Below are 26,679 nucleotides of genomic sequence, written 5' to 3'. Positions count from 1 at the left end.
TCCTGCCCATGGCAGGGCTGAAACGCCCTTTAGGGCGCCTCCCAAACCCAGGCCGCTCTGCGACTCGATCCCGTTAATGCCTGGACCCGCAGCCTGGGTCGGCGGGTGGCCACCCCTCCCTGCAGCCCCCAGGGATGCCCCCGTTCCGGTGTCGGAACCCACCCCTCTGCAGACAGATCTGCAGGCTGGGTCCTTCCAGCGCTCCAGCCATCAGCAGTGGGGCTCTCACCCCCACGGGAGAAACACAGGCAGGTTTTGACCATAATAAAGCCAATAACTGCACAAGAGCAGCGGTGCCACTGAGCATCCAACAGCCCTAAAGCCCCGAGGCAGGAGTGCCACCCTGCTAAGTCTTGGTGAGGCCTGCAGGTACTGCAGGAATCATGGAATCGCAGCATCACAAAACCATGGAGCACGCTGGGCTGGAAGGGACCTTCAAGTTCATCTCTTTCCAACCTCCTGACACCTCCCACTGTCCCAGGCTGCTCCAAGCCCAATGTCCAACCTGGCCTTGGGCACTGCCAGGGATCCAGGGGCAGCCCCAGCTGCTCTGGGCACCCTGTGCCAGGGCCTGCCCGCCCTGCCAGGTGACAGCATCTGACATCCCTTGGTGTAAACCATTCCCTGTGTCCCATCACTCTCTGCTCCGGTAAAAAAAATCACTCTCCACTTGGACTGCTAATCCAAGTAAATCCAAAATTCAGGTGATGCCTGTCCTCTGTGGCACTCAGGGCTGGCACAGAGGGCCCAGGGAGCTGCAGCTTCGCTGCTGCAGCAGGATCAGCGAGCAGTTAGTGCTCTCCAGGGGGAACTGTGGGCAGAGGGTATCTGCTGTCCTGGCCAGGCTAGAAACGTGTGCCTGGAAGTGTCCAAGGCTGCTGCCCATGCCAGGGAATGTGGGTGGACACTGAAGCCCAGCCACTGCACAAAGGAACAGATGGCAAAGGTTGGCTCCCAGGTCACCTCATCTGTGGGGAGAGCAGAACCATGACATGGGAGATGGGGGCTCAGGGGACTCCAGGACCATTTCCACTTGGGACAGTCACCTCACCCAGCCACTTGCAATCTGCCCTGGCCAAGTCCCCTGAAAAGCCTCAGGGACCCTCCCTTCCTGCTCCAGACCCTTCTTTCCTGGTTCAGTAAACCCCGCCCCCCCCCATCCTGTTGTTTGCTTCGGGGATGTAAAACACCCTGGCACTTCACACCCCAGCCAGCCTTTGGGTCCTCCCGGGGTTCTGCTGCCAGCCCTGCGTCCCCACACCTGGGCTCAGCCCCTCTCCTCTCACGGGCTCCCAGCAATGGCATATTTTGGCAGCATCCATGTTCAATTCCCCTGCTCCCAGAGCAGACACCGTCCAGCACCATCAGCAGAACAAATATTGACCCAGCTGAGAAAAAGTGTGTTTGTTTCAAAAGAAAACCAAAAGGAAGCAAATGTGTCTCAGCAACCCATGGTTCATTTCTTGTTTGTGTGCTGCCTGGAAAGAAGTCCCCACAGTCCCCAGGTCACTGCTCAATTTCATCTGCAAAATCCACAAACCAACGCTCACAGAGGGACCAGAGAAACCCAGCTGCAGAGGCAAACTGCTCCCTTTGTTCAGGCATCCTCACAGCTCTAAGGATATTTGGTGCTGACGTCAATTTTCTAAATTACAAAAGTTTTCTTTCCATCAGAAATCTCCTGATCGGTTCCCAGAGAGCCTGGCTCGTGTCTCTGACTCGTGGCCCAGACGGCTCCCGAGGGCCGTGGCTGGTGGCCGTGCCCTGAGCACGCCAGGGGCCGGTGCCCCAAAGCCCAGGTCCTGTTTGCAGCCCCAGAGCTGCTCCGCGCTGGGCAGAGCCCCTGCCATGCACACCCAGGACAGGACACTGATGCCAGGTCCCTCCCTGTCCCCACAACTGCCACTGTGTCCCCCTCGCTGCCACCAACAGCCCTGCTGCTGCTGGGGACAGCAGTGGCACTGTCCCCACCAGCCTCCCATCACTGCCGGCCTGAGCTCTGCCTCCACATCTGTGAGAAGTGATGGGATGGCATAAGGAGAAAGTTTTAAACTAAAATAGAGAAGATTTAGATGGGATCTTGGGAATTGGGAATTGTTCCCTGGCAGGATGGGCAGGCCCTGGCACAGGTGCCCAGAGCAGCTGGGGCTGCCCCTGGATCCCTGGCAGTGCCCAAGGCCAGGCTGGACACTGGGGCTGGAGCAGCCTGGCACAGTGGGAGGTGTCCCTGCCATGGCAGGGCTGGCACTGGGTGGGATTTAAGGTCCCTTCCAATCCAAACCATTCCATGATTCTAAGCCAGAACATCCCCAGTCCTTGAGGAGCTGTAGAGAAACCTCCCCAGTCCAACAGCCACAACTGCTGGCTCTGCAAGGGGCTGGGGGCCCAGCGATGAGGCTCCCCCATGCCAGAGGGGACACAGGTGACAGCAGGGGGGCAGTGCCATTGCCAGCTGCCAGGACTGCCTGCTCCTTGCACCTCCTGTGACTAAAAAAGGACAAAAGTTCAGTGTCAGATGTCTTGGACACGCGTGGCACAGCCTGGCCCACAGCAACAGCTCCCAGCACAGAGCTGTGGGGCTGGACAGCAGCCAGGGGTGTCCCGGGCCTGAAAGTTGTGCAGTGTCAGCCAAGGGCTGGGGCTCAGCTGTCTCCAAGGAGGGAACACTCGAGCTCTCCAGGACCCTGCTCTGGGGCAGGGAATCAGACAGCCCTGTGCCAGCCCTACCCCCCCAAGGGATGTGTGGATGCACTGGAGGTGGGAGCAGGGCACCCCCTCCTCACCTCAACAGGGGTGAGCCTTGGAAAGATGCCCTAGAGCAGGGGCTGGGCAGAATCACAGAATAAACAGGGATTTATGGAAAGGATCTCCTCCATGGATCCACCCTGGGCAGCAGCAGAGCCCAGCCAGGGCTGCACCCAAGAGGAACCAAAATGGTCCCAAAATGCACAAGCGCTCCCGGGGGCTCTCACTGGGATCAGCTCTGCTCCATTTGCACCTTGCAGTTCATTGTCCCATTCCAGCTTTAGCCCAGGCACTCCCATCCTGCTTGTTTTTCTCTCTCCAGCCCACGCTGTTTGTGCTCCTGGGCCTGAGCTTTGGATCATTTGTCCTTGGTGCCCAGCTGGAGCAGGAATTGTTTTGTCTCCCTGCTCTGTGCACAGAGCTCACCATCCCCTGATACGAAGCCCAGACCCGCACACTAAAGCAGCACAGAACCTGAAAAATAGAAAAGCCAAACCTGAGGCATCATTTCCCCCCTTTGGAGGCTCAACAAGGCGTTTACCTTGCCAAGTCTCTATTCTAAATATCTACTACTAATAGGTATTTAATAACAGACAAGTATCTAAGAAAGTAAGCAACTACCAATATAAACATCTAATAATAACCATCCAATAACAGATAAATATCTAACAGTAAATAAACATCTAATACTAGGTAAATATCTAATAACAGTAAATATCTAACAGTAAATGTCTAATAAGAGCCTGTTTTCCTCTTCTCCCCAGCTCAATTTGCCTCCCTCCATCCCCACACCATTTCAAAATGTAAGCATTGACTGAAGAAACAGAAAATTGATGCTTTGTTCCCGTTGCAGCTGGTAATTTACACTGTCCAGAGAGAGCTGGGATTCCAGGCAGGTGCTTCAGACTCCTCCTTTGCTCTGATGCCAGAGAACTCTCCAGATGCTGCTCACAATCCAGAGATGTCTGGGACTCAAAGCAGGGCTTTGCTCTCCTTGCCTCAGCAGCCACAGGGAAGGGCTGGGGGCAGAAGGGTATTTAATGCTGAATAAAATAAATAAATGAATGAATGCTGAAATAGATCTCAGGAGAAAGCTCCCCACTTCCTACCCCAGCCCGGGGGCAAGGCCACCCTGCTTAGGTCAGGGCAGCACCCACGGCTCACCTGAAGTCACCCGGTGGCCTCCCATCCCCCCAGCAGATGCTCAAGGAGCTTGTCCTGATTTCCAGCAGTTCTGGGACCAAAGTCTCATTTTTCACAAGGGACTTGTGGGACCACCCAGTTCTGCTGCTGTGTGACACCAAGAAGCTTCTGCAAGGGGCTTTGCTCTCAGTTCTGTTCAGAGGGGCTGGGGAGCCCAGACAGGACAGCAAGAGGTGGCCCACAGGGACCAGGCAGGGCTGGAATCTGCTGGGCAGGAGCAAACCTCTTCTGGAGCCAGGAGCAAACCTCTCCTGGACACAGGAGCACAGCTCTCCTGGAGCACAGGAGCAGACCTCTCCTGGAGAACAGGAGCAAACCTCTCCTGGAGCCAGGAGCAGACCTCTCCTGGAGAACAGGAGCAAAGCTCTCCTGGAGCACAGGAGCAAACCTCTCCTGGAGCCATGAGCAGACCTCTCCTGGAGAACAGGAGAAAGCTCTCCTAGAGAACAGGAGCAAAGCTCTCCTGGAGAACAGGAACAGACCTCTCCTGGAGAACAGGAGCAGACCTCTCCTGGAGAACAGGAGCAAACCTCTCCTGGAGCCATGAGCAAACCTCTCCTGGAGAACAGGAGCAAAGCTCTCCTGGAGAACAGGAGCACAGCTCTCCTGGAGAACAGGAGCAAAGCTCTCCTGGAGAACAGGAGCACAGCTCTCCTGGAGAACAGGAGCAAAGCTCTCCTGGAGAACAGGAGCACAGCTCTCCTGGAGAACAGGAGCACAGCTCTCCTGGAGAACAGGAGCAGACCTCTCCTGGAGAACAGGAGCAAACCTCTCCTGGAGCCATGAGCAAACCTCTCCTGGAGAACAGGAGCAAAGCTCTCCTGGAGAACAGGAGCACAGCTCTCCTGGAGAACAGGAGCAAAGCTCTCCTGGAGAACAGGAGCACAGCTCTCCTGGAGAACAGGAGCAAAGCTCTCCTGGAGAACAGGAGCACAGCTCTCCTGGAGAACAGGAGCAAAGCTCTCCTGGTGCCATGAGCAGACCTCTCCTGGAGAACAGGAGCAGACCTCTCCTGGAGAACAGGAGCAAAGCTCTCCTGGAGAACAGGAGCAGACCTCTCCTGGAGAACAGGAGCAAAGCTCTCCTGGAGAACAGGAGCACAGCTCTCCTGGAGAACAGGAGCAAAGCTCTCCTGGTGCCATGAGCAGACCTCTCCTGGAGAACAGGAGCAAAGCTCTCCTGGAGAACAGGAGCAAAGCTCTCCTGGAGCCATGAGCAGACCTCTCCTGGAGGACAGGAGCACAGCTCTCCTGGAGAACAGGAGCAGACCTCTCCTGGAGGCCAGCACAGCTCCAGCCCTGCTGGTCCCCACCCACATCCAGACCTGCCGCCCTGGGGGCCGGTGAAGAGTTTGGGAGCCAGCCCAGGGACACTGCCCCGTGCTGCCACCGTGCCCCTCGCTGGCTGCAGGGACCCTCGCTGGGGCCAAGCATCCCCCAGGAGCCCCCACCTCCTTCCCTCAGAGCCCTGAGCTCCCCTCACTGGGGCTGGGGCTGGGGCTGGGCCCCTCCTGGGGGGACTGCACTCCCCTCGATTAAATTAGCAAACGAGTGTCTCTGCATCAGCCAGAAACCTCATTAGCAATGATTTTGTACTTGTGTTTACACAACTGATACCAATCACACGACATCAGATGCAGCATCTGGCCAATCCCTGCAGGCCCTCTCCAGGAGCACACAGAAAATGAGACCTATATTGGAGAGAGGTTTTGCAGTTGGCCAAAGTCCACCAGCAGCTGCTTTACTTAAGATTTATTAATTTGTTTGTATGGCATAATGAGCTCTATATCACAATGTTGTGAATATACATATACTCAGGTTGCATCAAGCCTTGGGGTAACTTTTTTCAGGCTTGGGGTAACTTTATCGGCCCATGTGGATGCATCAGAAAATGGAATTCCATGTCTCCACGGAAGCTGAATGCCCAAACAAGCACTGATTGCTGTTAATTACATTCCTGCCCTTTTTCACTTTATTGATCAAGTCTCATATTCACTTTGCTATTATTTTATTTGAATCTAAAGGCAAATGAAGCTGTTTCAGATTTCTCTGATAATCCCATTTCTCTGTTAAATTTAAGCACATGAACTTATGGTTTTCCTGACTTAAGTCAGAAACTTTTTTCTTTTTCCCTTTTCACCTAGTTTGGCTGAGCCAGAGATACCTGAGGAAGGCTTGCTTGGCATCTGCACCAGGCAAACAGTGAAAGAGAAGAGGGTGGGCAGAGAGCAGAGAACACCAGGGGTTTGGGGCAGTGGCAGGGTGCAGGGAAAGGGGCTGGGGGCTGCCCTCCCTCCCTGCAGCGAGCAGCAGGACCCAGCTCCCAGCAGTGCACCCAACACGGACCAGCATGGAGAGCCCTCTCCAGCCCAGGTATCCCCCCAGGGTGGAGGGCAGGGCTGGCATCCTGCCTGGCTGGCTGCTGGCGTGTCCCCATGCAGCACAGCACAGCATTCCTCAGCTGCAGGAGCTGGGGAATCACAGAATCACAGAATTACACGGGGTTTGGGCTGGGGGGGACCTTAGAGCATATTTCATTGCACCCCCTGCCATGGCAGGGACACCTTCCACTGTCCCAGGCTGCTCCAAGCCCCATCCAGCCTGGCCCTGGGCACTGCCAGGGCTGGCGAGTCCAGAGGCTCTCTGGGCAGCCTGTGCCAGGTGAGGGTGTGAGGAAAAGGCTCAGGAGCAGCTGAATGAGCCCAGGGCTGGCTCAGGGCAGGTGGTTCACGGCCAGCATTGCTCCTGGCACAGACACCTGAACTCCTGGGACACCTTTTAACTGGGAATAGTAAATAGTGGGCAGTTTGCTTTATCAGGGTGCCCCGCCACTGTCCTGGCTCCTTCATCCTGGCTGGGACTGGCATTTCTGCTGCTGCAGCCTTTGAGACAGGAGCATCTCCTGCCTGCAGCTGCTGGAGCCAGAGCAAAGCCCAGAATCAGAGCCACTGAGGCTGGAAAAGCCTCTCAGCCCACAGGGTCCAACCATTCACCAGCAGTGCCAAGGCCACCAGCGACCCGTGTCCCCAAGTGCCACATCCACAGGGCTGTGAAATCCCTCCAGGGATGGGAACTCCACCTCTGTCCCAGGGCTGGACAGCACTTCTGGGAAGGAACTGTCCCAAAATCCACCCTGCCCCTGCCCTGGCCCAGCCTGAGGCCGTTCCCTCTCCTCCTGTCCCTGTTCCCTGGAGCAGAGCCTGACCCCCCTGGCTGTCGCCTCCTGGCAGGAGCTGTGCAGAGCCACGAGGTCCCCCCTGAGCCTCCTTTGCTCCAGGCTCAGCCCCTTCCCAGCTCCCTCAGGGATTCTCCAGCCCCTTCCCAGCTCCCTTCCCTGCCCTGGACACGCTCCAGTAGATCCACTCTGGATTTGCAAGGAGGCAAAATTAAAAGCCTGAAAAGGCTGAAGCAGCAGTGCCAGGTGCCAGCCCGGTTCTGTCCCCCAGCCGCTGACCCAGCCCGTGTTTGTAGCCAGCCCAGGAGTGCCCCGGGGCACTCAGGGTGGGGAGGGGGCTGTGCTCACACCTGAGCTGCGGCGAGGGGCACAGGGATCTCACCTTCCCCTGGAAATTTCCTACAACTGCACTAATGACCTGCACTGACTGCAGGAGCCCTGCAGACCCTCGGGCGGCCCCAGAGGAAGCTCAGTGAGGCCTCACCACCCATGGCTCACGGTCCTGTGCCACAGCCACTCCTGCACCATTCATTGCCTGCCCCTGGATCACACAGAGGTGCCCAGGGCTGTGCCCGTGCCAGCCTGGGCTGGCAGGGACCTGCCCAGCAGGGGTGAGCTCTGCCCCTGTGTCGCCCTGGTTATCAAGAGTTTTCTAAAGCCTTCTGATTTTACATTCTTGTAGAAAACTTTCTCACACAACTTTCTGTAAACAACCTATTGTTTTGCATTCCTTCATAGAGGCGGAGAAATTTGATGTACAGGTAGTTTGTCCAGTGTTGTTGGAGAAGTGGCACGTTCACCCTCCAATCCACTGGCACCTTTTGAGAACTATAAATGATTGGAGTCAGAGGAAGTAAATTAGGCTCCTCATCATGACCATAGCTGTGGTGAGTTGTTTTCGCTTGTGTCATCTGGTGACACCCCTGCTCTTGCCCCAGGCTCGAAGTGCTTTAGGACACAGAACTGTTTTAACTTTTTGGGAACCACAGTGGAGAGGAAACTGGGAGCTCTGAGCTGGACATCAGCAGACATTCCTGCTAAAAACCTCTTAGGTGATTTCGTCCCCATTTCTGATGTTTTGGACCACTAGAATCGGACCTCCTAGAAACCTGCAGAGAGCCTCAGCAGGGAAATTGCAGTCAGCAGCTTCCTGACTGCCACGACCCTTCAGGGAGCTGTTAGGGACCTTTGGGACCAGCAGGAATCTCTAATCCATGAGATCAAACCAGTCACCCAAAACTTCCCCCCGAAGGCTGAGCTACCGTCTCATTTCAGGCAAGGAGGTGGTGCTGTTTGTTATCTGCCTGTCTGTGAAGTGGGGTTTTGTTGCAGTAAGGTAGAAAAATCATAAAGAAAGGCTTCATAGAACCAAGCCTGCTCTCCTGGAATCAGTGGCTGGCCTCGTCAAAGCCAGCCCTTTGCAAGCTCCCATGTGGAAGCAATCCTGGTGTGAGCAGTTCGTTAGCATAACAATCTGTTCCTGGGTGAAAAACAACCAGCACTTGTATAAACTGTTTTTACACTGTCAGATAGAAAAATGAAAACTCTCTCTCACAAACAACTGTCCCTGCACGTACACACCGGGGGTTGAATGACCAATCAATACAGAATAACAACTTGTTATTAACCAATAAAGTAATTGGCAAAGAAGCTACTGACCAACTGGAGTCACCCACGAGGTCTGTAAAAATTATATAAAAGCAAGTTGCTTTGAATAAAGAGGTTTTTTCCACCATGAAGGAAATGGAGTCCGTGTGATTCATTCCCATATGATTTTATTATTATATATAATAAATATAACATTTAATGTTTATTAACATTTAATGTTAATAAATTAACATTTCACAGAATGATGGAATCATCCTGGTTCTCCCCCTGCCATGGGCAGGGACACCTTTCACTAGACCAGGCTGCTCCAAGCTCCATCCAGCCTGGCCTGGAGCACTTCCAGGGATGGGCATGCTGACCTGAGAGCTCCCAGTCGGCTCCTCACCCATCCCAGGTGGGCTCCACGCCCCCAGCTGCTCGCTGGCACTGAGGAGACCCTCCCCTCTGCCCATCCATCCTTTCCCAGGAGCCTCTGTCCTGCCCTTTGCCAGGACAGCGATGAGAGAAGAGGGAGAACTCGAACCACGGAGCTTGGCTGCTCTGAATGAAGGACAGTTTCCAAGCACCATTGTCTGTGCAGAGCAATAAAGCTGAGTGGAAATGAGGCACCTGAGCCTGGCACACGCCGAGCTGTGCCCATGCTGAAAGCCGAGCCTGTCCCTATCCCTGTCCTTGTCCCTGTCCTGCCCCTGCCTCTGTCCTTGTCCCTGTCCCTATCCCTGTCACTGCCCCTGTCCCTATCCCTGTCCTTGTCCCTGTCCTGCCCCTGTCTCTGTCCTTGTCCCTGTCCCTATCCCTGTCACTGCCCCTGTCCCTATCCCTGCCCCTGTCCCTGCCCCTGTCCTTGTCCCTATCCCTGTCCCTGCCTCTGTCCTTGTCCCTGTCCCTATCCCTGTCACTGCCCCTGTCCCTATCCTTGTCCCTATCCCTGTCCCTGCCTCTGTCCTTGTCCCTGTCCCTATCCCTGTCACTGCCCCTGTCCCTATCCCTGCCCCTGCCCTTGTCCCTGCCCCTGTCCTTGTCCCTGTCCCTATCCCTGTCACTGCCCCTGTCCCTATCCCTGTCCTTGTCCCTATCCCTGTCCCTGCCTCTGTCCTTGTCCCTGTCCCTGCCCCTGTCCCTATCCCTGCCCATGTCCCTGTCCCTATCCCTGCCCCTGTCCCTATCCCTGCCCCTGCCCCTGTCCTTGTCCCTATCCCTGTCCCTGTCCCTGCAGCACAGCAATCCCGCCCGGAGAGCGTTTCCTTTCAGACACACAAGAGCCTGACTCACACAGCCCAGGCTCCATCTCCACTCCAGCTGCAGGCTCAGCTCCTTCTCCACCTACAGAAACATTCACCGAGGGCACAGGAGGGTTTCTCGGTGACTTGCACTTATTTCCCAAAGAATTCTGAGATCCCATTTACTTCCTTCATGTGCTATCTGGGAAAAACACCAGTTGAATTTATAGAATAATGGGATGGTGGGATGGTTGGGGAGGGACCTTAAAGCTCACCTCGTTCTAACTCTGTGCCACAGGCAGGGAGCCTTCCTCCTTCCCCTGCTTCCTACCAGGCAAAGATCCCTGGAATCCAAACACACTTACAAAAGCCATGAACTGAGCTAAAAACACAATGGGTGTCTCCAGATTTGAAAAAAAATATGAAGTGAAGGAGCTGTGGTTCCCACCCTGTGTGAGTTATTAAGCTGACATTTTAACCACCTTGAAATATAAATCTCCCTGCTCGGCTGGCTAATGCCCCATTAGGCACGGGCCCCTGGCCAGGAATGGCCCAGCTGGTGATTCATTGACTTGGGGACATTTCCCTGGGCAGTTTGCTCCTGACCTGGCCACCACATCCAGCCAAGGAGCAGAGCAGAGAGTTCAAACCTGCCTCCTCCACCGTGTAACACCATTCTGGGAAACCCCCAGGAGCAGACAGATCCACAGAGCCATGGAGTCACAGAACAGTTTGGGCTGGAAAGGACCTTAAATCCCATCTCATCCCACCCCTGCCGTGGCAGAGTCACCTTCCACTGTCCCAGGCTGCTCCAAGCCCCACATATTGACAAATCCAGGCAGCAGCTCAATTGTTCTTTGAGCTGCCCACAGCAACGTGCTCTCCTGACACATTTTCCTTCTCACAGCTCCATCTCCTATCGAAAATTACATGGCTGCTCTGCACAAACACTCTTTTTTTCTTTTTGCTAAGAAAGCCAACGCAAACACGAACGCTCTGAGGACATTAAAAAGCCCAGCGACACGAGCAGCTTTTGTACCAGCTCCGTTATCTCCGCTGGTAGACAAACAGCCTTTAATGAACAGACTTTCATTTCCCCTGTGCCTGTCGCAGGGTGCCACCTTTGATCAAATCAGAGGAAAATAAAGAAAAGAAGACTTGTGTTGCAAAAGTGAAAAACTTTTGGGGGGTTTGATCTGAAATCATGAATCCGTCTCTTCCCCTTCTCTTTTGAAGTCGTGGTAGCATTACTGGTGTGGCTGGAGCAGGGTTGGCTGGTTGGGTTGCTGGGTTGGTCTCAGCTCCTGTGCATTCAGGTCTGAGCACACCCGGTGTGCCCTCGGCTCCTGCCCTCCATCAGGAACGTGGGGTTGATCAGCCCCAAGCAGGATGGTCCCACAGCTCCCGCCCTGATGCAGGGTACAGCACTTCATGGAGCATTTCCTGGAGCTCAGACCCTGGCAGAGCCGTTCCCAGGGGTCACCACCCCCTCCCAGTGAGACACCTGCGAGGTCCAGGTGTGCAGCAGTGCTTTCCCCGCCCTGGGCAGTCTGAGAGAGCTTTGCAGCCCAGGCAGGCTGTGGGATTGGCAAGTGCTGGCTGCCCTCACAGCCAGGGCAAAGGGACATTCTGCAGACATGGCTGACCTACTCCATGTCAGGAGTAACATCAGGAGCACACCGGACCCTTCGTGGGGCCTCACAGGTGACACAGGGCAGACCACCCCACTCCTGGCATTGCTGTGTGGAGCTTCCAGAAAGGGCTCCCTAACCACCACAGCCAAAACCCTGGCTGCTGCCTGGATGAGGCAGAGCTGTACTGGCCAAGACAGAAAGCATCCCTGTGGGATGTGGTGGGTGTAGGAAACCACTGTCCCTTTGCACACCACTCTAAAGGCTGGAATTGCATTTGGGAGTCATGGTTCAAGGGAAATGTTTCCCTCAAACACAGGGCAATAAAGCCTTTCCCAGGCTCTCAGGGCACTTCAGCAGGGAAACTCCTTCAGCAGCAGGCAGTGCCAGGGTCCCTCAGCAATGAGAGCAGGAGGACGTACCCCTCTGTGCCATGGTGAGCAGCGTGGTGCCCACGCAGCCGTGCTTGGTGTGCCATGCTTCAGTCTGGCAACCAGCAAGGTGTTCGTGGTCTGGACACTGCTGGAAAGGTGAAGGAACAGGCAGAAATGAAGCTGTAGGACAGCAAACATGAGCTGTAGCAGGTGACAGTGAGTCAGCAGGTGTAAGTGCCTTGTTGCTTCTCAGCTGAACCTACCCGGTCTCTGCCAATGAAGGAAGCTCAGGGGAAGCAGCTCCAGGAGAAACCAGCAGCAGTGAAGATGCTGATGAGCCAAGCCCACGTTTCCAGAAATCACACCACCTTCAGCTTCCCTTGAAGCCCTTGGGCAAAGCGGTTCCTCCAGGCCAAGAAGCGCTGCAGCCTTCAGTGCTGCTCTCTGGAGCCCATCCCGCATCCCCCTGCCCTGCTCAGCACCTGCCCCCCCCGCTGGGGCAGGGACACTCCCCCGTGGGGCAGAGGAGGCGGGTGACACGCTCCCGGATCTGCCTGGTCCTCACCCCGTAGACAATGGGGTTGAGCATGGGCGGCACCACGACGTAGAGGTTGGCCAGCAGGATGTGGACGTGGCTGGGGATTTGGTGGCCGAAGCGATGCGTGAGGAAGGAGAAGAAGGCCGGCACGTAGAACATGAGGATCACGCAGAGGTGGGAGCCGCAGGTGCTGAGGGTTTTGAGGCGAGCCTCGGGAGACGGGAGGCGGAACACCGCCCTGAGGATCAGCGCGTAGGAGACGGCGATGAGCACGACGTCCAGGCCCGAGGAGAGCAGCGCCGTGGTCAGCCCGTACCAGACGTTGGCCCTGATGTCGGCGCAGGCCAGGCGGGCGATGCCCATGTGCTCGCAGTAGGTGTGGGGCATCACGTTGTGCCCGCAGTAGGGCAGCCGCTTCAGGAGGAAGATGGGCGGGAACATGATGCAGAAGCCGCGGGCCACGGCGGCCGCGGCGATCTTGCCGATGGCCGAGGGGGTCAGGATGGACGCGTAGCGCAGGGGGTCGCACACGGCCACGTAGCGGTCGAAGGCCATGGCCAGCAGCACCGAGGACTCCACGATGAAGCTGAAATGGGTGAAGAACATCTGTGTGACGCAGGCGTCGAAGGAAATCTCCCTGGCGCTGAACCAGAAGATCGCCAGCATTTTGGGCACGGTGGTGGTGGACAGCAGGAGGTCAGAGAGGGCCAGCATGGCCAGGAAGAGGTACATGGGCTCGTGGAGGCTGCGGTCCGTGGCGATGGCCAAGAGAAGCAGCAGGTTGCCGAGCACGGCGGTGAGGTACATCAGGCAGAAGGGGACGGAGATCCAGATGTGGGACTCCTCCATGCCCGGGATGCCCGTCAGGACAAAGGTGATGGGGTCGAAGCTGCTCTCGTTGAGCTCGTACATGGTGCTCCCGTGCTCGGGGTCGGCCTGACTCAGCTCTGTGCAGGAAGGAGAAGGGATAAACCACCCCTGTGAGCCTGCAGTTGCCCGTGACACCTGACAGATGCTGCAAATCAGGACACAAGTGACAAGGCTCCTGCCTTCCACCCCCAGGGGTTCCCTCACTGTGTTTTGTACAAAGGACCCTGTTTGTTCTGCCAGTCTTACAAAGTGTGTCTGGAAGGAAAAGATCTCTGTTCTCCCACTGCCACTGCCAGACAGGTCAGGCCTTTTTCCAGCTCTGTTTTATCCACTGCCACAAAAACCTTGTAAAAGTCATAGAAATAGTCATAAAGTCACCCTCAGCCTTGTCACAGTCAGTGGCTCCATCTGTGAGCACACACACAGAGCTGTGTCTGTGCTGGGACTCCACGTTCCTCCAGGGAGGTGAAATGACCCAGTTTCTCACCCTGCTCAGACCAAAGTTCCTTGTAAAATCCCAAATATAGGAATAAATCCTTCCCCAGTATCGATGCTGGGCAGTGTCTGGGGTGTGACTGACATCCAGCTGGCATCTGAGGGCTGTGGCCACCCATCACATTTCTCACTTGGAACCCCTGCAGGCACTGGAAGGGGCTCCAAGGTCACCTTGGTGCCTTCTGTTCTCCAGCCTGACTCTAGAGCAGAGGGAGCCCTTTCTTTTCCTGCCTTTTGCCTCATTCCTTTTCTACTCCTTCTTTAAGAGGGGCAAAGACCTGGTGGACTGCACAGAGTGATCCTTGGACAAAGAAATTGTGGCCCAAAGCAGAAATACCCCAGAGAGACAGCCCAAATGCAGAGTTCTGCACTGATGCTGGGCCCTGGCACTGTTCCAGCCTCTGAGCTCAGTTTTCCCCGTTGTTCCTGAAGTGCTGGGGCAGCCTGAGCTGGGAGCACCGTCCCATGACTGATCGGCCTGAGGGGATCTGTGAAGATTTGAACAGTGCAAGCCAGCCAAGCTGCAAATCCTCCACAAAAGCTTTGCCATGAGAAGGCTTTGAGGAGAAGGAGCACTGCAGGACTGCTGGGTTTGTGTGCTTCCCCCATCTTACCCCCAGCTCCCATTCCCTGTGTAGACTCCATCATACATTAGGAAAGCTCCAGGCCAGGGCTGGGATGGAGGAAAAGCAGTTGGATTCGGACCAAAGATAAACCTTCCCTGCTCACAGCCTGATTTGTTGCAAACAGCAGGTACCCAAGCCAGACGTGTTTGCATTTCTAAGTGCTTCCATTAAGGACTCTCAGCTCCCTGAACCAAAAGTCCGCAGTTAAAATATGGCTCAGGACAGAAAAGACCTTCAGCTCATCGCAAATATTTGTCCAGTCGCCTCTTCCACTTGCAGACCCACATCACCCAGGTGAATCAAGCCAGGATGGGTCTAGAGCAGGGGATTAAATCTGCCTGGGAGCATTCCCAGGCTCCAACACCAGCCAGTGCTACTGTGTGTGGGCTACAAAGCAGCTCAGCAAGGCTTTCCACCTCCACTTCCCAGAAATATGGAAATCTATTCCTCTCACACACCACTGTGCTTCCCTTCAGTCTTTTCAACAGAATCACTGCCCCAAACCCCAGCGTTTGACAGAAAATGACTCACCAAGGGCCAGCCCCGCACTGGGAAAAGGAACCGCAGCCCCGCGTGGGGGGAGCCCAAAGCCCCCTGTGCTGCCAGGGCAGGTGATATCGATCCTTCCCCCTCCACACCTCAGAAGAAGCATCAGTCCTTGCACCTGGGGAGGTTTAAATCGCCGGTGCATTAACCATTAACAGCAGTTAACACTCCCGGGTGAGGCATTTCCTGCTTTTCCAGCATTTGCATTGCAAGTGATTTTCCTCTCTCCCTGCAGCGCCGGACCCTGGGCCGGGCAGGTGAAGAGCTGAGCAGGAGATGGGCACAGCCTGAGCACTCCTGGGATCCAGAGCATCATGGATGTCCGAGAGTTTTATCCGCAGCGGGTGAAAATTGTCTCATTCCACTGCTGGAACCTCCCATTCCACAGCTGGTCCCCTCCAGCTGCCAGCTCCCCTCTGCCACCCAACCCCAGCCCATGGGCAGTGATCTACCGTGGTCATTGTAATTATCGTGAGGATCATTGATCAAATCAACAATCTACAAAATCATCATTAGGAAGGAATTGTTCCCTGGCAGGGTGGGCAGGCCCTGGCACAGGGTGCCCAGAGCAGCTGTGGCTGCCCCTGGATCCCTGGCAGTGCCCAAGGCCAGGCTGGACACTGGGGCTGGAGCAGCCTGGCACAGTGGGAGGTGTCCCTGCCATGGCAGGGGTGGCACTGGGTGGGATTTGAGGTCCCTCCCATCCCAACCCAGTTGAGATTCTGTGATTCTGTGACCTCTAGGACCATCAAGTACAAAAAGTATTGTCAGAAAGTCAATACTGAGCGTCCTGCCCCACCCAGCGACTCAGTCCCAACCCCTCCTTCCCCATCCCTCCTTCACCCTGGGACACATCTCCCTCCTCCCCCAAAGACACAGCTCCTGGAGCATCGAGGAGCGGGAGGTTCTGGTCCTGCAGAGGGATCCTGGATCCAGGAAAGGCTCTGACAAGGCACCATCACTCCTGCAGCTGCTGTGGAAACGATCAACAGGAGCCTCGCAATTACAGATATTGGTGTTGTCTCTCCTCTGCTGCCTCATGCATCTTGAAATGCAGCACTTGGATTGGATTCCCCTGGCTCCAGGAAGGGTTTGGGTGATGCCGTGAGCTGTCCGGGGCTGGAGCTGGAGCTGGGCTCCCTCCAGGGCGGGCTGGCTCCTCCTGCGGCAGAGCCGTGCCCAGCCCCGCTGCCAGCACCAGCCTCGGCGTGCGGCAGGGCAGGAGTTGCACAGGAAATCTGTCGGTTCAAGGCTGATGACTCGGGAGATGTGAAAAATTCATACTTTATGATTGGCTTTTCGCAAATATTACAATGAATACTATATGTGTAATGTTAGAAAGTTATGCTGTGTTAATTCTCTTAAGTAGTGTGTTAAATATAGTTTTAGGTTATAACATAATGTTAAAATAGGAACTCTGCAATGTAAGATATCTTTTGCTAACTTAAGAAAAGGGATAAGATAATGAAGAAACTCTTCACCCAGAGATAACAGCGACAGGGCACATAAAGAGTTACTGCCTCCTTATCAAAAAAGACAAACATCCTTCCACCTCCTCTCCGTCTTTATAGAACCACCAGGATTAAGAGGAAGAAGTTGACAAAAACCAGGAAAATTCTTAATTTGCAAGGAATTTATGCATCATGTATGAGATGTATGAATATGCAGCAGGCTGTTGCTTTTAAGGGTTATTCCTTTGTTCACAAGGCATGGTTTCGGCAGCTTAGTGCCCAAAAACATCCGGACATCCGAAATTATTTGCTTTTTATTGTCTTGTAATTGTCCTAACTCTAAATTTTCATTACTCTATTTGTGTTACTATTTTTATAACCATTTTATTATTATTAAACTTCTAAAAATTCTAAAATCAAGTGATTGGCGTTTTTTGCAGGGGGTTTTCTCCAAGCTTGGTGATTCTGTCATTCTGTGGAGCAGAACGTGCTGCTGCTGTGCCGCCAGCGCAGGGCTCGCACAAGGAGCTCCGGGCTCCCTTCCTGCCACAGGCTCTTCCCCCCGGGCTGGCTTCAGCTCCTCCCTGCCCCGAACACCCCAGAGTGGCCCAGAGACACCCTGCACAGCCCTGCCCACCGTGAGCCACATCCCAGCCCGCAGCAGCGCCCTTCAGGGGGTGCAAAAGGACCCCGGGTCCAGCCTGGCACAAGGATGGAGCCCCAGAGGTGTGTCGGGGTCCAGGACACCCCTCTGGCTGCCCTGGCTGGCTCCAGACCCTGGCAGGGGCTCAGGGACCTTGGCAAGAAGTCAAAACCACCTGTGGCTTCGATTTTAGCCCGTGGAAAAATCTGTCAACTCTGTGTGAGGAATTACAAGGCACAAGGGTTTGAGTGGTGTGATATTTGAACTAACACAGGGTGGAAAAGCAGAATTTGGGGGATTTTAGAATGTGATTCAGGGGTACAAGATGGAGTAATCTGGGCGTGTCCTGGCCTTCTTTTCGCTCGTCTTGTCCTCCATGTCTTGGTGTGATGGTGGCACTTTTCTCTTGGTTCAGGGTAGAGATTCACAGTCTAACACGGGTGATGGGAATTGGTAACAAATTGTAAACATGCACACGTAGTTTTGAGTATATAAGGTGGGAGCCACCCAAGGCTCGAGGTCAGACTGCCATGGCCTCCCTGCTAGCCAGAGCTCAGCAGGTCAGAGAGAGAACATATAGATAAGGAGAAATAAACAACCTTGAGAAGCTGATCCTACGCATTCAGACTTCTTTGGCTGCTTGGGCTGGGAGAAAAAGGACTTTTACAATCTTGGGGTCATCCCAACACCCAGACCCCAAGACCCCACCAGACCCCACCACTCTGAACCCCCCAGGACCTCCGAGGGTGGAAAAGACCTTCTCAGTCACCAAGTCCAACCTTTGGTCACCCCCTGTGAGAGCACTGAGCCCAGCTGCTGCCCCAGCACTGCCAGGGCCACCATGGACCGTGTCCCCAGGGGTCACACACATAAAGGGGGTGAGGGGGACCTGAAGGTCTCCAGGTCCAGCCACAGCAAGGGAAGGAATTCCAATGGGAAAGTCCCTGGCTGGGGAAAGGCTGACTCAGCACAGCGAATATTGTCACCAAAATGGCAAAGAATTGCATGGAATGACATGAAATTACACATAATTGCAGATGATGACATGTAATTACCCTCCTGACTCACGCTGCAGTGACAGCTGTCCTGCTCTGCCTGGCACAGGGCTGGGCAGCAGCTCCCCAGAGCTCCAAAAACAGCAATTCCACCCAGGAAACTCCCCCGGCTCTGGGCTGGGCAGCCTGCACCTGGGAGGGAGCTCCTGCCTGGCACAGGGACCCTCCAGCTGGGCAGAGGAGCTCAGCATTGGGTGAAAATGGGGCCAGGTCTGCTCTGCCCCATCAAAACAATCCACCGGGGACTGGGGGTGCCCCAGGAGTGTGGCTCACACAGGCAGGGAACAGCCAGACCCTGGAGCTGACCGAGGGCACGTGGGACAGGGACATCAAACCTGAGCTCGGGCTCCTGGGTGGGCGCTGGCACGCCCTGAGGAGCCCCATGGAGCCACAGACCCCCCCACTGGTTTTACCTGTGCCGCTCTCTGATGAGGGAATTGTCCAAGCACATCCTCGTTTTGGATGAGCGCAGCTCCTCACCTGCCCTGCTCCGTGGAGGGGCACAGCAGCCCTGGCAGCACCCTCCAACCCCTGGTGCTCCTGGTGCCCGGCTGGTGACACCAGAGCTGCCACTTTTGGTGCTGTGTCTCTTGCAAAGCCACAGATCTCCTCAGCACAGTGGCCATCTCCTCAGTCCATTTGCCATCTCCTCAGCACATCAGTCCATCTGCCAGGACATCTGCAGCAGCTCCTCCCCAGCTTTGGATCCGGTGTCTCCGCTGCCCAGTGCCACCCCTGCTCTGTCCTGTGCCTGTCCCTGAGGGTCCCAGGCTCCTCCCTGCCCCAGTCAGGACCCAAAGGCTCATTTCCCTGGCAGGTTCTGCTGGAGTCTCCATCGCTCCGTGTCTGATCCCACACGGGCACTGTGCCAGCCCTGGTCCCTGCACTCCTGGAGCTGAAACAGCCCCACAGGGCAGGGATGGAGCAGGACAAACAGCCTGCGGAAATTCTGGGGAAATTCTGGGGAAATAGGGAGTGATGGAGACTCTGACTGGCCATGGGGCCATGATGTGGTGTGGGACAGGGCTGGACAGCCACAGCCCAGGCAGGGACAGGGATTTCCAGCCAGGAGGCAGCTCCAGGAGGGAGCCCAGCACATTGTCACTGCCACAGGCTGGGCATTAAGTACCTGGAGCTGGGCTTGGGAGCAGCTCTCCGTGGGACCCTGCAGCTCTGGGCATACACAGGCTGGGACAGGTTCGGGTGCTGCCCTCGGGTCCATCCAGTGGAGCACGGGTCTGGAAACAGCCTTAGCTGGAGCCAGGTGCTCCATCCCATGGCCTGGTGGTGAGGGAGGAGCTCAAGGGGACCTCAGCAGGTGCCCTCCCATCCCGAGGGCTGAGGCTCTGTCAGATGCAGCAGAGCAGGATGCTGTGGGATGAAGGAAAAACCCCTTGAGGACCCGACCCTGCTGCGCTGCCTTGAGCAGTAGCTGAGGGATGATAGATGTGGTCCCAGGAGATGATGGACGTTGTCCCCAAAAGATGATGAGTATTGTCCCCAAAAGATGATGTGTATTGTCCCCTCTCTGCCCCGGGAAGCATTTAGCAATTCCCATCGTGGGACCTGAAGTGCCCTAATCCCAGAATCACAGAACAATTTGGGTTGGGAGGGACCTCAAAGCCCATCCAGTCCCAGAGTTGCCAAGGTCAGTCCAAGGGTGGCCAATTCCCACTTTGAGGCAGGGAGAGCATGTGGAGCCCCTTCAGCAGTGGGAGCAAAAGCAATCAGAGGAATTGAGCTGCCTGGCAGGGGGATTCATTCCAAAATGTGCCAGCCTGGAGATGAGCTGATGATGTGAACCCTCAGGTAATGGAATGGGGGCTTTGTTCCATGCTGGCAAGTCGGGGCTGGCTGAGGACCACGGCCAGGGCACAGCCACCAGCTCCTGGGCCGTGGATCATGCCAGGATGGCTCTTCTGTGCCAGGCTGAAGCTCTCTGGAGCCATAGATCGTGCCAGGCTGTCTCTCCCATGCCAGCCAGGGCTCCAGGGACATGGATTGTGCCAGGCTGGCCCTATGCCAGAGCATCCTCCCATCCCCACAGCCCCAAAGGCAGCAGTTCCTGCTCTGGAGCAAAGGAGAAAAAGGAGAAAGTGCCCCACGCCTGCCACAGGAAGGGGGTTGGTCCCTCAGCTCTGACACAGAAGTTTCTGTGATCTTTTGGCAGAAGGTAAAACCCAGGAGTGGGGAAATGGGAGTCCCCAAGGGGACACAGATCACTGCCCTCACCATTGCTGGGAGCTGCTTCCCCGAAAAAACCCAAATCCAGCAGCTCTGGGCATGTCATGAGGGTTTAGGAGGGATTAGGAAGGGATTAAGAGGGAAAGCTTCTAACATGAGCTGTCCCTGTGCCAGTTCTGCAGGTGCAGCAGGGTCATCTCCGGGACCCACCGCTCCCAGCAGGGCTCAGGGCAGGGGAACACAGGCCACCCCCAGCTCAGACAGCCAGTAAAATCAGTTTGGGGTTAAAAACAGGCTTGTTGGGACCATTCATAGGGGAGGCATATTAGCCAAATAAATCTGCTTAGGGGAGTGAAGGAGGACTAATCACTTCGGGATGAAGACCTGGGATAATCTCCCAAGGAGCAGATAATTGGGCATTAAGGTGTGGGGGATGTGGGCTCCAAGCAGCCTGTGGTTTGGTCCTGGCCCTTCCCCATGGGAACTGTGGGGGCAAACACCACAACCCTCAGTGCTGCAGGGCCCGTGGGGCTCCCCTGCACCGGACCCTGGCTCCACCTGGCAATGGGCACTGAAGCTTTGGGAAGTCTCAGCCACACGCTGGCCCTGCCACAGCTGTCCCAGAGACACCCAGCACCACCAGGGCAGCCCTAGACAGGTGGGAACGAGGGGAGGTGGGACAGGGACCGTGAGGATGGGCCACCAACGCGAGACTGCACAGAGCAGCCTGAGCACCACTCACCTGCCTCTGACGCCAGGTAAAGGCGTCCCTGGGCTGGAGTCAGGGACCCAGCACCCCCAATGTCCCAGAGAAATGTCCCAGTGGCATTTGGCCCCACGAAGGGTCAGCCCAGAACAGCTGAAGGTGCGGAGGGCACAGGAGCTGCCATAGCCCAGGGCACAGCCCTGTCACAGAAATCACCATAGACGTGGGTCTGTCATGGCCAGTGCCCCCAAACCCCCCCCAGTGCTGACCGAGGGTGCAGCTGGGCAGTGCAGGGGGATCCTGCACCCTCCTGGAGCCCCCCAGGACACCAGGCTCAGGTAACCCAGGTGCAGCACACTGCTGCTGCCCACAGCCCTGCCCCGGCCTGGAGCACACAGACTTGGGAAGGAGCTGGGTGTGGACCTTGTCCCCTGCTGCAGGACACACAGGGCTGGTGGCACCTCCAGTCTGGGGGGTTTCAGTGCTGGCATGGCCCACAGGGCGGTGTTGGGGGCAGTCAGCTGCCCCCACTCAGGAGCTGGGGGTCTCACACAGGCAGGCTCCCAGGGAATGGCTGATGGATGCCCTGTTCGTGTCCCCTTTTCCCCCACACCATGTGCTCCCCTTTAATCCCAGCTGGAGGGCAGTGACATCACCCCAGGCTAAAGCTGGGAGTTGTTCCCAAGACCAGGGTGGCTGGTAGGGCACAGGGCTCCAACAGTCCCCGTGTGTCCCTTCCAACTCAGGTGGTTCCATGGATGAACCCCAGTGCACTCACAGCACCTCCTGGCACTGGACACCATTAAGGTCCCCCCAGCCAACTGGAAATTCTCCTGTTGTTATCCCTGGACACCAGCTCCCACATCCTGCACTGCTCCCTGTGCAAACATGTGACAGTGCCATGGTTCTGGCAGGACCAGGAACCAAGGCAGGGATGCCACCATGCCCCAAAAATCTGAATTTACTTGGAATTGTGTGAACTTACCTCAAACGCTGAGCTTTCCTTCAGGAGTCTGAGCACAAAGAGCAGCTACAGTTCAACCCTGGAGCTACAGCTCCAGCCCACAGCCAAAGGTGCGGGGCTCACTGGAGCAGGTGGAGGCAGCCAGAGGTCATGGAATCAGTTTGGGTTGAGGGACCTTTAAAGCTCATCCAGTTCCACCCCCCTGCATGGGCAGGGACACCTCCCACTAGACCAGGGTGCTTCAAGTGGCATCCAACCTGGCCTTGGGCACTTCGAGGTGAAGGTGACACCGCCAGAGCTGGCCCCAGATGCTGCCACCAGTGCTGAACCACTCATTCCTGCTGAGAAGGACCCTCAGGGCCACACCTGCCCCTGTCACCACCAGGTGACTTCAGGGTCTGAATTATTACCAAACCCACACCCAGCACCTGCTGCAGCAGCACTGGGTAGGCAGTCACAGCCCAGAACAAACCACACTGACCTGGGACACAGCAGGTGACAAGAGCAGCTGCAGTGTCCCCCTTCTGCCATTACCTGTGCCCGGAGCACCACACACCAGAGCTGACACGTCACTGGTGCCAGTCTGCCCTGCACACAACTCATTTCAGCTACAACACAAGGAGCTCCACTCTCCCAACATTTATTCCTCCCACACCTGGCTCCACAGGTGTCAGAACTTCTGGAACTGTTTCTTGGTGCCTGCAGCTTTGGTCACCTTGAGCACGTTGAAGCGCACGGTCTTGCTGAGCGGGCGGCACTCGCCCACTGTCACGATGTCCCCAATCTGCACATCCCTGCAATGACACCTGGGCATCAGGGCGCTCCTAGGGCTCACCTGTCCCTCAGAGCCGCCCAACCTGGCTGTCCCTGCTGGGACGGGCCGTGCCTGGAACCTGCCCCGTGGTTCAGTAATGCCAGTGGCATTGTCAGCAGCCCCGCAGCCGGGGACTCTGCAGACCATCGTGAGTTTGAACATCATGACCCGTGAGCAGGCTCCAGGCGAGGACGGGCCTTGCAGCCAGCCACGTCCTGCCCAGGCGCGGGGACAGCCGAGGGACGCAGGCACACACCTGAAGCAGGGGGACAGGTGCACCGACATGTTCTTGTGGCGCTTCTCGAAGCGGTTGTACTTGCGGATGTAGTGCAGGTAATCGCGCCGGATGACGATCGTGCGCTGCATCTTCATCTTGGTCACCACACCTGCACCAGGGCACACGCACCTGAGACACGAGGGGCTGGGGGGTCCGAGGGGCTGGCAGGGATCGCTGTGGCACCGGGCAGCAACACGGCCCAGCTCCAGGAATCTCTCCTCATTCACCGGCCGCTCCGTGCCAGCCGCGGCCTCCCCGTGTCTGGTACAAACCCCATTCCGGCTCTTCTCCGGGCCCTCCCAACACACTTCCTAACGCCCCCCACACCACCAGCTCCCGTCCCACCCCCAGCACACCTGGTCCTGTCACCTGCATCAGGAAAGCCGTGAGGCAGTGTCGTCAGGCCCGCGTGGGCTCGGCAGACCATCGTGAGATTGGCATCATTTGCGGCTCCAGGACCGGGGCAGCTTACAGGGGCCTCGGGGGCTTGGTTACCTGGGTTACCTGCCCCACGTCTCCCACGGGACCCCTCTGGGGATGTTCCAGCTCACCTGAGAGTATGCGGCCCCGGATGGAGACGTTGCCAGTGAAGGGACACTTCTTGTCGATGTAGGTGCCCTCGATGGCCTGCAGGGACAGGCGGGCGTCAGGAGGCACACGCAGCCCCTGAGCCCCCAGAGCCCAGAGAACGCTCGCACACCCAGGTGGGGACAAGCCACCAGAGGCCTCGAGTGCAAGCAGCGCTGCCAAGGCCAGCACTGACCCCGTCCCAAAGTGCCACATCCACACCAGGACCACCAGGGCCCCCAGCCCTGAGCCCACGCCCCCTCACCTCCTTTGGGGTCTTGAAGCCCAGCCCCACATTGCGGTAGTAGCGGGGCAACTTCTCCTTGCCCCCCTCGCCCAGCAGCACTCGCTTCTTATTCTGGAAGATCGTCGGCTGCTTCTGGTAGGCGCGTTCCGTCTGGGGCGGGGACAGCGGGGGGTCAGCGCGGGGCGCGGCACCGGGGGAGCCGGGCCCCGAGACCCCCGGCGAGGGCGACTCAGCACCGAGTGAGCCCGGCCCGGGGCACCGAGACCCTGCAAAGCCCCGGGCACCCAGACCCCACAGGGCCCCGGAGCACCCAGACCCTTCCCCCCAGCCCTGGACACTGGACCCTCTGCCCTCCCCCAGACCTCGGGGCACCGAGGCCCGTCCCGAGCTCCGGGCACGGAACGCTCCGCTCGCCCCCCCCGTGCCTGCCGGCACCGAGATTCCGCCCGCGCCCTCCTCCCACCTGCCCGACACACGGCACCGCCCCGCAAGCACTAAAACCCCGGGGCACCGAGCTTTCCACTGCCCCAAAGCCTCAGAGCACGGCACCCTCTGTCCTCCACCGCAACCCCGGCGGACCGAGAGCCGCCCCCGCCGCTCCCTCCCCAATATCCCGGCGAATCGAGACACCCCCCCCTCCGAAATGCCGCACTCCCTTCGCTCCACCGACCCCGGGGAACGGGTCCCCCGCGGGGAACGGGCCTCCCCTCCCACACCCAGATCACCCCCACCGCCCCTCATCATCCTTCCCCACTCCCTTAAGGCACCGCGCGCCCCTCCCGCACGCCGCCCCACCGCCTCTCCCGGGTCCGGGCCGCCTCCCCCGCGCCCCCCCACCACCGCTGGGCCGGTATCACCCCCTCAGGGGTCCCCCCGGGGCTGTCCCGGGGCCGTCCCGCGGGCCCCGCGCGGCGCCCACCTGCGTGTCCGCCATCTTGGCGAGCGCGGCCGGAAAGAGACCGCGGAGCGCGCGGGGCGCGGGTTAACCCAGGGGCGGGGCCAGGGGCAGGAAGTGACGCCACGCGGTCGGTGTGACGGAGCGGGGGGAGGGGCCGGAACAGCGGGAACGGCTCCGGAATTCCGGAGGAAACCGGGAACGGAACGGCGCAAAACCGGGAACGGAACGGCGCAAAACCGGGAACGGAACGGCGCAAAACCGGGAACGGAACGGCACAAAACCGGGAACGGACAGCCCCGTGCAAAACCGGGAACGGAACTGCGCTCCCAGCCCAGGCAGTGCCAGCTGTGCCCCGTGCCCACCTTGTCCCCAGCCCAGAGCTCTGAGTGCCACCTCCAGGGGACACCTGCAGGGATGGGCACTGCAAAGCTCCCTGGGCAGCCCCTGCCAAGGCCTGAGCAGCCTTTCCATGGGGAAATTCCTGCTGCTGGCCAAGCTGAGCCTGCCCTGGCCCAGCCTGAGGCCGTTCCCTCTCCTCCTGTCCCTTTTTCTGAGCCCTGTCCTGGCTGTCCCCTCCTGGCAGGAGCTGTGCAGAGCCACAAGGTCCCCCCTGAGCCTCCTTTGCTCCAGGCTCAGCCCCTTCCCAGCTCCCTCAGGAATTCTCCAGCTCCTTCCCAGCTCCCTCAGGGATTCTCCAGCCCTTCCCAGCTCCCTCAGGAATTCTCCAGCCCCTTCCCTGCCCTGGACACGCTCTGGGAGCCCCTCCCTGTCCTTCCTGAATTGAGAGACCCAGAACTGGACACAGCCCTCGAGGTCCAGCTGTGCCAGCACTTCCCTGCCTTGCCGGCCCCACCGTTTCTGATGCAAACATGACCTCCTCTGGGGCAAAACCCCAAAGAGAGGAGCGGCAGCTGGTCACAGATCACTCGGCAATTGTGAAAAAGGCTGGAACTGCAGGTGACACAGGCTGCACCCCCAGTTCCAGCCTGGGCTGGCTCCAGGTCCCTTTGCTGGCTGGCTGACGTTGCACACTGCTAGGGACAAGGCTGGAATGCAGCTGACCCCACACTGCTCCCCAGAGTTCCTGCACCTGCACCGGGGTCAGCTTCATGCAGCTGGAGGAAAGCTGAAGACACTGACTGGAATAAACACGTGAACTCCTGGCTCAGGAAATCCAGACCTTCTCCAGTCACTGTTCCTGCAGGTCACAGAGCCAGGGGGTGCTTGGGACAGAGAGTGGAGTCGTGGCCCAGACGGCTCGGTGCCCCCAGAACCCCCAGCAGCCCAGGAGACACCACCACTGGGTATCTCCAGCACTGGGGCTCCATCCCCTTCAACCTCATCCCATCCCATCCTAATTACCTGCAGCTCCACCCTCAGCCCAGCAGCAGCAGGAAACCTCTGGGTGAGTGTAGGAATATAAAAAGGTAAAAGACACTTTCTAAAGCTGAGAAAGGCTGGAAAATTTCTAAACCTTCTCACGGGAAGCTAGGAAGAACCAAGTGAATACATTTATATTTATCATAAGGAACAGGAAAGAACAAGAACTTATTGATAGCTCAAGATGTGAAAAGTCCTAGATATATGCTTTGCAAAGATAGAAAAAGTTTCTATCTTAAAGAATGAATTATTGTGTATTGTTTGAGGTTCATAGAAGTCCTTTTGTTAATGTTAAACCCACTGGGTCCTTTTCTTATTGATTAGAGTAAAATGACTTTACACCTTTTCTTTTACGCTGTTGGTTCAGAGAATATGTAGAAAAATGCTTTGCATGGGCTGCCATGCTGTCTCTGATCTGTGTTTGCATGGATGTGGCTGTTCCTGAGTCTCTTGCTTTTTGCTT

At 57.0% G+C, this 26,679-nt stretch overlaps 2 protein-coding genes and 2 non-coding genes across 4 annotated transcripts; all 4 read right to left on the bottom strand.

Moving 5' to 3' along the window:
• Positions 1 to 10,744: 10,744 nt before the first annotated feature.
• Positions 10,745 to 13,440, bottom strand: LOC128783481 (olfactory receptor 52B2-like). The gene has a single exon (XM_053934223.1). The coding sequence runs from the start codon at positions 13,403 to 13,405 to the stop codon at positions 12,431 to 12,433; it is 975 nt and encodes a 324-aa protein (XP_053790198.1). The 5' UTR covers positions 13,406 to 13,440; the 3' UTR covers positions 10,745 to 12,430.
• Positions 13,441 to 22,657: 9,217 nt separating this feature from the next.
• On the bottom strand, positions 22,658 to 24,965 carry RPS11 (ribosomal protein S11). The gene is made up of 5 exons (XM_053934235.1): positions 24,858 to 24,965; positions 23,957 to 24,088; positions 23,676 to 23,751; positions 23,104 to 23,233; positions 22,658 to 22,827 (listed from the first exon to the last, which is right to left on the bottom strand). Exons 1-5 carry the CDS (start codon positions 24,870 to 24,872, stop codon positions 22,704 to 22,706), a joined length of 477 nt encoding a protein of 158 aa, XP_053790210.1. The 5' UTR covers positions 24,873 to 24,965; the 3' UTR covers positions 22,658 to 22,703.
• Positions 22,930 to 23,017, bottom strand: LOC128784843 (small nucleolar RNA SNORD35). Its single transcript, XR_008429645.1, has one exon. It is a non-coding gene; the product is annotated as a small nucleolar RNA SNORD35 (small nucleolar RNA).
• Positions 23,490 to 23,573, bottom strand: LOC128784844 (small nucleolar RNA SNORD35). Its single transcript, XR_008429646.1, has one exon. It is a non-coding gene; the product is annotated as a small nucleolar RNA SNORD35 (small nucleolar RNA).
• Positions 24,966 to 26,679: the final 1,714 nt, after the last annotated feature.

Source organism: Vidua chalybeata, chromosome 2 (assembly GCF_026979565.1).
Source record: "Vidua chalybeata isolate OUT-0048 chromosome 2, bVidCha1 merged haplotype, whole genome shotgun sequence".
NCBI classification, from domain to species: domain Eukaryota; kingdom Metazoa; phylum Chordata; class Aves; order Passeriformes; family Viduidae; genus Vidua; species Vidua chalybeata.
This window is presented reverse-complemented; position numbering and strand designations above follow the sequence as displayed.